Source organism: Bacillus rossius, chromosome 10 (assembly GCF_032445375.1).
Source record: "Bacillus rossius redtenbacheri isolate Brsri chromosome 10, Brsri_v3, whole genome shotgun sequence".
NCBI lineage: Eukaryota > Metazoa > Arthropoda > Insecta > Phasmatodea > Bacillidae > Bacillus > Bacillus rossius.
In genome coordinates, this window is record NC_086337.1 from 5,106,897 (window position 1) to 5,121,711 (window position 14,815).

At 39.5% G+C, this 14,815-nt stretch overlaps 1 protein-coding gene across 2 annotated transcripts in view; it reads right to left on the reverse strand.

Moving 5' to 3' along the window:
- Positions 1-247: 247 nt before the first annotated feature.
- LOC134535736 (serine/threonine-protein kinase OSR1) overlaps positions 248-14,815 on the reverse strand; it is a 275,004-nt gene continuing 260,436 nt past the window's right edge. The window contains exons 11-12 of one of the 2 annotated variants that reach the window (XM_063374969.1): positions 12,363-12,549; positions 248-2,476 (exon numbers count right to left, since the gene is read on the reverse strand). In XM_063374969.1, coding sequence (XP_063231039.1) covers positions 2,399-2,476; positions 12,363-12,549 — 265 coding nt within the window. In that variant the 3' untranslated portion in view covers positions 248-2,398. The remainder of the gene's footprint in view (positions 2,477-12,362; positions 12,550-14,815) is intronic. The other variant, XM_063374971.1, reaches the window with a different exon arrangement.

A 14,815-nucleotide genomic window follows, 5' to 3' on the forward strand; every position in this document is an offset into this window, starting at 1 on the left:
TGGTTCAAAAGGTTACTTTATTAGCGCCATGCTAAGAAAATGTGTGGTGTTGTTTTCATAGTATGTGTGTCAAGTCAGGTATTTTATTAATTATAGAAACGGTTTTATGAGTTATTTTAAGGCTGTATATACAACTGCAGCTATACAGTTAATGTTAAGGTTTTTGCATTTGAATCAATTGAAATTTTTTAATGTATAGAATTATTGTGGATTTGTGTTGTATTTTAAGAAGTATTTAGACTCATGTAGTGATAAACAATTCACAATGGAGGCAAAAATCATGAAATTGAGTTCATTTTTCATGAAATACTTAGTGTAGTGATTGCTTATTGTAAGCATCAATAAGCTGTGAGCAGAAATTTATGGTCACACGTAAAGGCTTGATGTTAGCATGGCTGGTGTTTGGGGAAGAGAGTTTGAATGGTTGGAACATTTCTCAATACGTTGGGCACTCAGCGGAATTCATGTTCAGTCGAGACGAACATACGTGTCTCCATTTTGTACTCAAAGAAAATAAGATATACCAGCCTCCAACAAAGGTGAATGCTCACCTTTTGTTGCACTTTGTAGTTACATCTTGTGCATTTGTTCCTGTATACATAGACCCTGATTCCATGATACTTTAGTTGAATGGGTAAATATTACGGATGGGCATGTCAATGCTTCGATTCCATAGATTATACCTGGAATCAGAACCATCGATTCTCAAACTGAAGAAATCGTTTCAGATTTAGAATGGTAGTTCAATCATTTGGATGTAAAAAAGATTCAAATAAATAAAGTGATTCTTGCCACAACTGCAGTATTTTCTGGCCAGTAAGCTGACAATGTTTGCACAACTCGCCTAGCAACAATGTACAAAAGACAAGGTACGTTATTTGAAGGTAAGTTGACAACTGCAATCACACTGTACCAACCACGTGAACTTAGGTCTCTGCACTTGCAGGGAAAACTTGTAAACTCATTTCAATAATAACTTTATTTCATAAATGCAACATTAAAATAACTTTTCTCTTGACTCGTAAACATACCTTTCATTACCAACATGATGCCATTTTGAAGTAAACAATTTAAAGCAGGCTGGCCAACCGTGTTATCCATAAACATTTTAGTTTTATTTTTTACAGTCTCGCATACTAAAGCTTTTTTCTGGTTATATGTTTGATACTTTTAAGTAAATATGTTTTGCTTAAAATAAGTTGGTTTAAAATTGGATATATGCATATATAAAGTCATTAAATTAAATGCTTAAGATTTAATGTTTGTGCATAACATGTTGCTTTCCGCAGGTAAAATTTATTTGTACAAAATGCACTGCTTTTACGTTCGTGTTTATGTTTCATTTGCTATGACCCTGACTTTTTGTGTCATTAAATCTACTGCGAATTTGAATCACGTTGAACAGAAAATATTTCATGATCAGTTAGTGTTTTAATGACAATGTACACGTTCACGGACGTAAATCAAGTTAAACACAACAAACAGGACTGTCAAATAGCATGGCAGGAGAGAGGAATTGAGCAAGAACACAAATTCATGGTTTTTTAAAATTGGGAATTAGAATCATAATTAAACATGGAAATGAGGGAAATTTTGGAATCGGAACCGAATAAATTTGGAATCGATCCATTGGTGTAAAATTATAACATTCACTGAAGTATCTTGATATAGTGATTCAAATAACTTTTCAATCAATTTTTTTTTTTTCATTTTTAATGGCTTTCACCCCACAATATTCTTCAAATTCGTGACCCCGCCCATTTGCCAGTTTGTCAGAATCCAGCAGCAATTTTAAAACACTGTTTTTTTTTTTGAAACTAAAGTAATATTTGTAGGGCCCAAAAAAAAATATATATTTTTTTCATTGAAAAGGAGCCAATCTAGGAAATTACCCTCACAAAATTTGAACATAAACATTAAACATAAGTTGATGCAATACAGCACTACAAATAATCTACAGCATTGTTTGTAAGACGTCAGCAATAGGCAGATCCGTGTTTAAGTTTAAAGCCACAACCAGTTTCAGACGTGAAATATTTACAATTCATCCAGCTTAATATTAATGTACACACTTTTTTTCCTTTGTACAGCAGAACACAGGCAGCTTTACCAAAACTTACATACATGCTTGTGATCATTTTCCAAGCTTAATAATGTACACTCAATTACTCTGATAACAAAAGAATACTTTACACTAAGCCACTAGAGGAGTTACAATTTGTCATTATGTCGAACAGCACCATAGAATTCTTCTCTGCTTAGACCTGCTTCAAACCAACAGCAAATGTTCTACGCATAAAGTACTACGTATCACTGCCTAGCCGTCTGAGTGCAGGCGGTGATGAGACGCGGCGAGCGATACGAGTCACTGACGTGGCGAGACGAGTCACCCTCAACTTCAGTCCACAACTGATATCTGAGCAAACCCCACCAGCGTCTTGTCGTCAGGAACTTCGTTGTTTGCGTAGCCCGAGTTCTGAAAACAAACACATTTACTGACAAAATTTAACTTAGGTATTTTCACAGGATACTCACATTGTTACAGAAAATCTAATTTTTTTGTGCATTTTTGTACCTCTTACTCCTTGCCATTTAGAAAATTTCCATGAGCATAAATTCTCTCCTTACATTTTCCTGTGATACTTAAAAATATTTTATTCAGTTTTTTCCTTCTCAATATTATAATAAACCATTAGTAATATTTGAAAGAGCAAGTTGCTTTCCTACAGGATAAATCTGTACTTAATGAGAAAGTTTTATCCAATTAAGGAAAATGTTACACCCCAAAGCCAATCAGGAGAGAGTGACAACTAGTACGACACGGCCCAAGGGTGGGCTGAAACTGTGTGGATATTTTTCACTTGAAGCATGATCTTGTCCTTAGCATATTTGTTTCTTGTTATGTCCTCACTGTCGTTAATGGCATTTTTGAGGTAACATTACACTTCTAAAGCAATGCACACATTGCTGGGCGTGGAAACACGGTGGGAGACAGAAGAGAACAGAGATGCAGACGGCGTGAGCCTGACAACAATCACGAAGGAGTCATAGCAACGTGGTTTATCCATAGCAACATAACAACTTGGTTTCTCATTGTAAGAGTGGTTGAAATTTGCTATCTCTAACGTGCTGACAAATTACTCTTGAATTTTATTATCACCAAACATTAAGTTGTTCCTTTGACATAAAAATTAAGAAGGAAAGTGTGTTTATTACCCCTGATGCTGTTCTAAAAATATTTGGCCCAGTGATGTGACCCTGACTGACAATGATTCAGTGTAGTTCTGAAACGGCACGCCAGTAGACCAGAGTGGCTGCTCAGTATGTGCTTTGAATATATATACTGTATAGAAGTCGCCAGCCCAGGTTAAAATTTCTAATACGGTTTTGAGATAGTTGGTTAATTCACCGCCGCAATCGCCACCATCTCTAGGGCATCGACTTGTGGTGGTCCCTAGCGGACAAGTGTCGAACTCTTCAAACACCCCTTCCCCCTCCCGTTGAACGACCTTGAGCTGCAGTGAATGATAGATGGGGGGTGCGGGAAATGACAGCGGGCGACAGAGCTGCGCTCTAACGCGTAAATAACAACTAAGACGATACAGGATGTTACGGCAGCGCACTGCAGCGGTGAAGTTCCCAAGCTGCTCTTCATACTCTTCTGAAAAACGTAGATTAAATCCTATCCACTCGCGACTTCTATACAGTATATATATTCAAAGGTATGTGTCATTCCTAGAATCCTCTGGATTGGATGACGACAAACGTTTTTCATCAGGAAGCTGATTAAAGATGTTGTTCTACTATTGGTCACACTGTATCTAATAATAAACCTTAATAACTGAGAAAAAAAAATCAAAAATACAAAAATTATAACTATACAAACACTGAGGAAACAGCTCAAAGAAGCTAATGTCAAGAAATAAAAAAAATAAGCAGCATAGAAAATTCTGTGGATGAAATTACTCAAAAAGAGATTGCTGCACAGATGAAGATCGTGGGCTAAAACAACAAGACAGTAATAACTATTATACTCAACACAGAGCACAGAGCACAGAGCACAGAGCACAGAGCACAGAGCACAGAGCTGCACAGTACGCTTCCCAAGACGGAATTTTCTGCGCTACTTGTGTTTTTAATTTTTTTTTACATTGGCCGAGTGTCAATTTTCTTTATTTTAATCATTTTTCTCTGTTATCGAGGTTTCTTACGACATACAGCGTAACCAGCAATGACGTATGTCCAAAATAACATTTTGAATCTATCTTCCTCATTGCACAAAAAAATTTAAAGAATGTTGTAACAACCTAGGGAACTGCCTTTTGCACTATGTAAATGAGTTTATAAAAACATAATAAATATTTAATGATCAGAAACAAAGATTGGTTATGTTTTTTATGATTATGTAAATTAACAGCTGTTTATACTTTTGATGAGTATTTGTGCATTTACAACAGGTTTGATAAAAATAGTTTATAGTATTTATTTAACGCTCTTTAATATTTGATGGTTTCTTTACTTTATTATAAAAAGTTTTCTCAAGATAATTTTACTCAATTTTTTTTCTTATTAAAGTTTTTACGTGCTTTCACATACTTCTTATCTAGGGTCTTTGAAGACAGGCTGACTCAATAGTTTTGCCAGTAGTTCCCACAGCCCAGGAGGTGAACATGTCAGCCTGGGATGCCGTCTGGGTCAAATTTCTGATTCCATGTGCCTTAAAAAGTCACTTACCTTGGATACGCAGATCATTGTTAATGACAGAAAATATAGAAAACCTAGCCGGTCAAGTAATTATGCCCTTACTAAAGAAACCCATGCATGGAACAATTGGGAATAGAAATACCATATTTGCTCGCGTAAAGGCCCCGCCCACGTATACGCCTTGTTTTGTAAACATTTTTGAGAAAACATTTAAAAACGTGTTTTTCTGGGTTTATCTGATGGCAGGGCAGCTTGGCATGCATCAAACAGCAAGCCATGTACATATTGTGAGCGGCGGGAGGTGATTTTGTAAGCGGCAGTGATACAGAGACTGGTATTATAGTTTGTCCGCTCTCAGTAGGGCGGTCGTTAGGCATGGCAGACTTACGCAGTTAGTCGTATCTCAAACGACATAAAGATAAAGAAAGCATGACTCGCGCGCTTGTGTTGATGTGCAGTGTTGTCGGAGAAGAAGAGGGGAAGTGAAGGAGGAAGGGAAGTGGTGTCTGGTTGGCTGGCTGGCAGGCAGGAGGGAGGTTAAGCCACGCCTCTGCCTCTCACCCCCCTGCGGACTCGCTGCCTCCCCCACCCTCCCTCATTTGAACAAAGACGCACGACTTGCCAGTCGTTCCGCCAGCTGATTCATTTAATCAAAATTTAATTGGCGTTTAAATTAGTTGTGGCGGTATTTCATTTTGCTTTTATTAAATGTTAGTTTTTCATACCTGAAAAAAAGAAAAATCTATTTTTTCCTCCAAATTCCCCTTTTTTGGAGTCGAAAATTTGGAAAAAAAAGGGGGGGCCTTTACGCGAGTAAATACAGTATTACAAGTGATTAAATGGGAAAATTAATAGAAAAATGTGTAGTGTTAATTATTTAAAAAAAAAAAAAAATCACAGTTGGTGTTGTGCCGCCAACTAGTATTTTGGCACAATTATAAATTAGAATTTTTATTTAAAAATAATGTCTTCAGTCATTCTTTTGCTGCAAGAAATTAAACTTTTTCCTCCTCCTGTACACTCCCATTCAATCTTTGTCAGACCTGTCTCCCCAATTTTTCCCAGCCCTAGATTCAATTTTTGCAGAGTCTTTTGCGAGTCAGACAGTGTATCCATTTATCCACGCCTTGGCGCACGAACGTCGCCTGTAATCCGCCTGTGATCCGTGACGAGAACTGCTATGTCCTGCAAGCTCTCAGGACAGGCTGCTTCTAAGACCTCGCCTGACGTTTTCACCAACATTCAGTCACCCCTCCGGGTCCTGTAGAGCATCTTTCCCACTGTCATCAGCAGCCCCCACACACCCCACCTCTCCAAGTTTTCCTGGGAACACCGCCCAGAGCGATGACCGGCCACTAACCCCGGCCAGGGTCGGCCTGTCTCCAAGGCCACCACACTGGTCACAAATGTACATGCTTATGCCACTTAGCGGTAGTTTTGCGAATCACTTCCCCTGGGAGTTTGAACGCCCGTGGAACGCCTACCCTCTGGCGTCTCCCGCAGCAACCAGTACCCCGTAGTTCCTTCCCAGGCCACCAGAGCGCTGGCCTAGTCCACCCCATAAGCCCCATGCTTTAACTGTCGCCTCGTGCGAGTCAACCTCTACTTGGTTCAGACACACCTCAGTAGGTCGCGCTGACATCGGCCAGTACCACCAACTTCGAGATATCGAAGTCAGTATTTCTCGACAAGCCCCACGGTAATCTTCGGAACCTTTCGGTCCGGAAGCCGAAGGCTCCCCTCTTTCTTTAATTTTGCCTTTTAATTAAGAGTCGCTGCCGCCCCAAACTTACTGCGTGCTGCGATTCTGGACTGGCCACTTCGTATCTCTGTCATCAAGATGCCTCTCTGTTTTACTTTTAAGATGTTATCAGCTAGACAAGGGATATAATTCCCACACCTGTAGTGATTAGTCTTTAGTCAGTACATGTTTCTCTACCTCATAGGAGTAGTCATGTTTTATTCATCATCAGTTATTAATTAATTTGTTTGAATCATGGAAATGTCCGCAACAACCGCACGTTCGCGAGCTCAGCACATCCGGGCAGATCCTAGAAGCCATCTCCCTGTTTGGTGAGTTTTGACAACTTTTACCCCTGATCATCATCGTGATTAGAAGGCATTTCTGCCTATTTCACCAACTGTCTGTGAACCAGTCCTGAACATGTGTGTTTCGGATCTGTTCACAGACAGGGTCCAAGAACCGGACACATTCCAAGGACCAGATCAGTTTCCAAGGGCCGGATGACTAAGAAGACCCTCGAACGTCCAGTCAGCTGTTCCAGTTGTCCAGCAATCGTCAAACCACCAGCCCTTCAGTTTTTTTAACCTTTTCGGACTAGCACTGAACCACGACGTTGATCCAAAGTTTCTGGGACTGCAACTCCTTTAGATGTTTTTTGTTATGATTTTATTTAAATTGTGTTAATCATCCATATAATTGTCTAATAAGGGCCGGCCCATTCTTTTAATAATGTGATTATAAATCCATGTTATATATTTTTTTTGTTATTCAATATATAAAATATCCAATATGAAAATAATCAAAAGTAAAATTAAAAAAAAAACAGAGGTACTAATATCCAGACAAAAACATTATTTCGCCTTCTGAAGCCAAAAGATCCACTAGTTGCACCCCAGTGATCAGGAGAGTGAATTGTAACAAAGTTATTACATAACGCGGGTTTACCCTGTTATGACTGAGGAGTGAACAGTGTAAATTATGTAAATTTCTACCACTAAATTAAATTTTGGTGTGTCAGAGAAAAAAGTTAAATGGTTGCACAACCCATTTGTAACAGAATTATCGTTACTGTAATTTTAAATAATTTGTTATTTAAACATTTAGTAAACGTTTTGTTTGGAGAAAAGAGAACCTTTTCTTGATATGACAAAGGTGTTTATGGAGAAAGTAAGGTACTGTTTACTTACGCGTGATGATGGTTGTAATTTTGTGAATCATGGTATTGATACGATCGGGTTCGTAAAGGATAGCCCAATTAAAGATTTTACTAACACACAGTTTTATTTTTATTTATTGCCACTATTTACATCACTAACAAATAAACTAAATATGCTAATAATCAATTACACGTAGAAATGTTCATTCCCCAGTCACTCAGTATCTCATGTCCTCACACACCGCACACCTCGCTGGGCCGCACCTCTGGCGCAACTCTCGCCGCAGCACCCCTCGTGGACCTCCGCCGCGGGACTCTGCCGCCACCGTCGCACTTCCCTTCGCCGAGATCCCACTCGACGCCTCGCTCGTAACTTCGCTCGTAACTCCGCCGCGCCCGCGACACTATCGCCCGGAATTGAACTCTCTGCCCTGGAACCTTTGTCCAAGGACTTCGCTGCTCTGCCGCACCGTGGCACTATCATCCCAGAAACTCCGCCGCGGGAAAACTCCCGAATGAACTCCAGAGGCCGGCATCCTCCGCTTATACATAGACCCAGGCGCCCTTCCAGAATTCACGAGCGCGGCTGGGGCCAGTCGCGTCATTCCGCGCCGACCCGACGGCAGAAATCTCTCGAAACACGTGTCGGCGGCTCGCGTAACTCCGCAGCTGTCAGGTTTCGAATGCCAAACTAACAGCGCCGCGCAGGGAGCTGAGGGCTGGAGGGAAGGGAAGCGGCGACCCAGGTGCGCACGGCACATCTCATGTTGCGCGGCCACATGAGGTCAGCCAGCTGTGCACCTGCACGTGTCGCGGCCTTGCTCACGTTCGTAACAGTGATTTTAAATTTAGTTTTGGAAAATTATTTTAATATATTTTTTTAAGTTTGTTATATATGCACAGTTCACTGTCATCGTACTGTCAGAATTTCATCACATAGAATTTTACGGCACTAGTAAATGCTTCTGAAATCTACATTAGCTTTTTTAATTATTAAGCCTGCTCTCACTATCATGTTCCTCAAATTTAAATTGATGCTAATCATTTAGTGATGTGCCTGTTCTACTTTGTTTCCAGTTCCGGTTCGGTTCCAATTCCTAAAAATTGGTTTTCCGTTCTTAGTTCTAATTTCAAGTCACGCCAAAGATACAGTACGCCCCAGTATGACCCTCAGCGACCACCAGCAAGTCACCCGCCCCTGAGTAGCACAGTAGCTTCATGCTGGAGCAGTAGTGTCTGGTTACCTGACTGCCTGTTCTCCTGCCGGGTCAGTGTTTAGTCGAGGCACACCAATAACAAATTGCTTGAAATAAATAAATTAAAATTTTGTTCACACTAAATTATAAGAAATAAATAATAAAAACTAATACTACAGTAGCCACATACTAAAGCAATTGCAAGTTATGTATGTATTATAATGGGTAAGGGATGGAAACTCACATTAACTCAGTTAACAGCTAAACGAGTATATTAATACATGATATTTGGTTGAATTTTAAGTAAAGACCCAGAAATTTCTTGAGTAGCTTAACTGAGGGTAATCTGCATAAATGAACCTTGCACACCTAATAAGAACTGAATAAAAGGCATTCATTATTATTACCAGCAAATATATATATATATATATTTTTAAGTTATTCACTTCTCAAGTTGGGGTCGGAAGGAGAGCAAGGGAGTTGGAGGAGAGAGACAGAGAGACAGAGACAGAGAGAAGAGGAGAGAGGAAGCTGAGAAAGGATGTTAGAAGGGGAGGGTAAGAGGTGGGCAGGGGCAGAGAGAGGGTACAGGAAGAGATAAGGAAGGAAGCAGCGAGGGAGTTGGAAGAGAAGGGTAGTGGGAGAGAGGGTAAGTGGTGGAGATGGATAAGGGGTAAAGAAACAAAAAAAATTGATAGAGATGAAGGGTGACTTACATGGTGATGAATAATCACCCTAACTTGCATAACCTCTGTGTGCTCCTGAACCAACCTGTTCCCCCCACTCCTCTGGTTTCAAGTGGGCCAAAACAAATTCTGTAGCTCTAACTAGGTAATACTACTCTGCCTATGGTCGTCTTTAATACTCATACATATACAGGTACATCCTCAAATAACATAATTGATTATTTAGTTTCTATTAAGTTACAACTATGTCTACCTGTACCATGTGACGACACACAAACACATAACCACAGGTGGATTTAGAGGAGGGTACAAGGCCACGAGGCACGTGACCCCCCCCCCCCCCCCAGAAGGGTAAAACATGACCTGGATAATACGACTTCTGAAGTAATAAACTTGCATTACATTAGGTACAGACTACCGGTGTCACCCCCCCCCTCCCCAAATAAGTCAACCCTGGATTCTGGATTCGCCCCTGCATAAAACCCTTTTCCCAAATATTTCAGAAAAACCCTTTCTTCCCAATAAATAAACATAAACATATAATCCATTTCTGGTTTAGTAATCATTTCAAATACCAAATAATAATAATAAAAAATTCATGATTTGCTTTTTTTCCCCAGATATACGTATATGACAAAATGTTGCACTAGCATAGAGAAAATACAGTAAAACCTTATTGTTGCGACCCCATTTATTGCGACCACCTCTCTATTACAACCCGATTTCGAGGAACCGTGAAAAAATTGCCGAAAATCGGAAGAAAATCTGACAGAAAATAAGTTTCTTGTGGTGAGTAGCGTGTTACTGCGTTTCTCTTGCCGAGTACTGTACTGCCGTAGGCAGCGCATATCTAAAAATAGATACCACTTTCTGTCGACCGCTGTCAGAGCTTGACAACCCCCATTCCACATACCCTCAATGCAGGAAAAACCCTCCGGCCGCAGCGTGTGAACATGGTAGTCGGCTCACCCTCTCCCCGTACCGTGCGCTGCGGCCGATCTTCGATGCTGCTTGTACTTGTTAACAATCACGTTATCTGCTTCATTTTAACGAGGAGAGTAAAAATATATTAAAACTGTCAGCAAATTGATAAAAGCTTTATGTGTCCGCAAAACAGGGCACAACACTGGCCCACCAGGTGTTTTCATTTAAAACGTGGCTAAAGAACATGAATGGATCAGGCTGAAAACATCCGGCAATACGTGTAGGTTATAAGGAATCTTGTTATGAATTGAGAAATATGTTTTTCGAGTAGATATACACAGCGACCGACTGGATGCACGCCTGCCTCGACTTGTTTTAACTGCCGCAGCGATGTTTATTTTGACAGCTCAAGCAATTATCTTTTCCCGTGGGTTGAAAGAAAAAGGTCGCTTCACCCAGCATAAAAAAAAGGCTACGCCACTTATTCCCCACGCAGGAAACACACAGGCTGCCGTCTGTCTCCCCTGCATTTATCTTTCTTCTAACATTCCACGTCTCGCCTCTCGCGCGAGCAATAACGAAGCGACCACGCATTGGGCCGTTTTATGCTTGCTTTGGTGACAGCAGTTTGATTTTATTCGATATATTCCTTTTCATAGGACCCTTGCTATTAAAATACGTTTATATTTAAGTTTGAAAGCTTGTAAATTTCTTGCCAGAGATTACTGAACTCGAACTTGGTGTGAAAAGTGACATATTTTGACATACTTTTTTTTGGGCGTGGTTTGTTGGGAAGGGAGGGGTCCGAAAATATTTACAACAATCCTACCCCTCCCTCACCACTTTAGTACCCCAATTTTACGGGAGAAGGGAGGGTGAAAAGAGCATTTTCTCACTGAAGGTTTTTCAAAGGAGAACGAAGTTGGGGTGTTATAAGGGAGGACACTAGATGGTTTGTGTGTCTGGGAGGGATGAGCTAGCCTTGAAGAATGTTACTGAGAGGAAGGAGGGGTGAGCTTATGCGTCATGAAGTCGCTGCCGCCAGCCAGCCGGGCGAGCTTCGTGATCGCCCACTCGCGTTGCAGTACCTACCGCTGCCATATTTTTAAAGGAAATGTCCCATTATTTTTCATTTATTCTTACATGAACATTATTAGAAGTATTAAAGCCGACACAAAAATACGCTGTGTGTTAAAATTAACAGATTTTAATAATCTTTCATTTCATTTTGTTTTTAATTTTTTTCTGATTTTCACATTTTGGTCAAAATGTACATTTTTTTGATGGTTCCCGAGAATGTATTCGTAAAATCACTGCTTCTTTAAATACGGGGTTCGTGACATCGGGGTTCTAGTGTATTTAACTACGGCAAGCAGAAAACGTACATGTAAACTAACACATATTTTCTTTAGAGGTGGCCTGTAGGGCGACGGACTTGTCATGAGGTTGAAGTGGGTTTAAAGCAAAGCCGTCTAGCATTGTGAGTGACAGCATCCTGCCATTGTACGGCTGGTTTCTTAGCGAGTAGCGGTTTGGAAAGTGAGGGGGGGGGGGGGGATGGGTGTGAAATCAACTGAAAATTTCGGAAAACATCTATTACGACCCCCCCTCTATTAAGACCCTATTCTTGGGAACCATGAGGGGTCGTTTCAGAGAGGTTTGACTGTACATGAAAAACTGAACTAACCTACAGTTATGCTTGAAAATTCCATTAAAATAAACAAAACATATTCTGAACATGAAATTCTACATACATTAAAAATTTTCCTGAAATAAATAATAAAATTAATATAATGATATTTCTGTAATGACAAAAAATATTCACAGAAAACTTTAAATATTTCTCTCCTAACAAGAACCATAATTGAAACCAAATAAAGAATGTTAACGGACAAATAAAACTGGATGACGCGGACTATTTAAAACACAACAACTGCCAGCGTGTGGCATACCAGGGGGAAGGTGACGGACTTCATCTGGCCCGCGCTGTCGATGAGCTTCTGCAGGTTGGCAGCAATGACGACGATGTCGCGCCCGTCCACCAGCCCCGCGCTCACCAGCTCCGACGCGATGCCCTCCGCCGAGTCCTTCCCCACCAGGAACTCAAACTTGATGTCGTTCAGTTCGCGCTGTGCGTTCCTGCACATCCACACTAACACTGACACATCATGCCCGCACTGCAACGTGGGCGCTTAACTGGGGAACACCAAAGAAATGAAATTATTAAGGATAAGTAAGTGCTGATTAAAAAGCACAATTAAAAGCAGAATGCAAATAACTATGCACACTATTCTGTAGTAAAACACCAACGAATTAGTTACTTTCAAGTAGTGCAATAAGAGCTTTGAAGTACAGTAGTGTCTCGCTAATCCGGGCCCCGCTAGTCCGGACATCCGTTTAATCCGGACGGATCTAAAAAAAAAAAAAAATAAATAAATAAATGATGAAGAAGAATGTTGTGACAAAGGAAAATAAGAAAACACATTTCTAAGAGGGTCCTCTTGCCCACTGTTGCCGGGAGTCTTACCGCTCATTGTCTGTGACTCACTCTACATCTGCGAGTTGTTTTGTTTTGTTCCCTTCAGTCGATGGTTACTCGTGCCAATGATAGGTGCTCATGACAGTTATTGTTATTCAGTGCGAGTGTTGTGTTGTGTGCACTTATTAAGAGCAACGTAATGGCTACTAAACTGTAACAATGGAGCAAAAACACCAAGCCTTATTTCGTATTGATGCAGGTGAATCATTAATTAGAATCGTGCAAGATTTAGTAATAGGAAAACCAACTGTTTCTGATTAGAAAAAAAAAAATCTGAAAGAAATTGAAGATTTTTGTGCCAAAATGGTGAGTAAGGACAGTCTGGGTAACAGAAGCACGTTAAAAAAAAAAAAACTTTAGACGAAGGGTTGTACTACAAACAAACAAACAAACAAAGATTAGACGGGAGTGTACAGGTGGAAAAAGAATAAGTTTTTTAGCTGCAAAAACCACTGGAAAAATTATTTTTCAAAATTCAAATTTAGAATTGTGCCAAAAATTCTAATCGGTGGCACAAGGTCATGTGGCTAACAATTCAAGTGTTGGGGTTGGCAGACATTGATTTAGTAAAAAAAATTAAGAATTAAGTTAAAAGTTTAAATAATCCTCCTTAATAGAATATATAAAATTAAAGCTTTTAAAATCCATACGACAATTAGAAGTAGGTTAAAATCAAATTTCAAGATTTGATTACATAGTTAGTTACAAGTGAAGATAACAAAAGTGTGTTAAAAAAATATCCCCTCGTTCGTAATTTTTTATAGCACCTAAAAATTTAAATATCTTTGATGCCATGTTTGTTTCAATACAACATAATCTTTCCTGTCTTTCACGCTGCTCTCATGTTCTAGAGATAAAATATGTACAACTTTTTAAGTCTAATCATATGCTTTTCATACAAATTGGTCCAGTAGTTTTTACGTGAAGGATGCACAAAGCGATAATGCGTTTCAAATTCCAGGCAATGCCATTTATTGAGGAAATTCAGAACTAAACTGGTAAGAGCACCGTTAGTTCACTGGCCACCGCGACGGACGGGTCTCGCCAAGTAAATGACAGCAATCATCCAGGCAGATACGCGGTCGTCTTGTTACATATCTCTGGCTCCGTCACCGCAGTGAGATAGAACATACACCAGTTTTAAAGTTAAAAAATAAGCTTTTAAACACAAATAAGTTTTATAAAAATTTGTGTAGTAGTTTTTGCATCAAGCTCGAACAAACAAGATAGTTACAGTTTCATAATAGTATAGTTTAACTATTTCAAGCCTGTTTTTTTTACTCTTGTATTCACTTGTATTCCCTCAATTTAGTTTATAAACTACAGGTGAACAAGTTAATTCAGCATCCATTCTTATGACAGTGTGCAAAAAAAAGAGCCGGGTCATTCCATGAAACACAGGACATAATTAGTGGCGGGGAAAAAATCTGATGGGGAATTTGTGTTTTCGTTATTGGTATCTAGGGTATTTCAGCAGTGTTATTTGACCCTGTTCAATTCCTCTATGAGCATGTGTTTCCTGCTGGTGGCCATTGTTTCCAGCCATATGTGAAGATACCTGTTTCTAGTAAGAATATATATCAACTTCAAGGTAAGAAAACTGAAAAATAAAGTAGTATGTTGTATTATTAGATATTGGTAATTGAAGAGCACAATCTTGTTTTCAGTTTATGATATAAAATATAAATGACTGTGTAAGCTTTAAGTTTAATTATAATGTATTTTGATAACTAACCTAAAAAGTGTAATGTGAGTTACTGAAAACATTAATTTTTGTCGCTGTGCTTTTTGTATGCATACAAAGAAATTAATATTGCATATTCTCATACTTTTACGCATGACTACTTTAAAGAAATTTTACTAGAA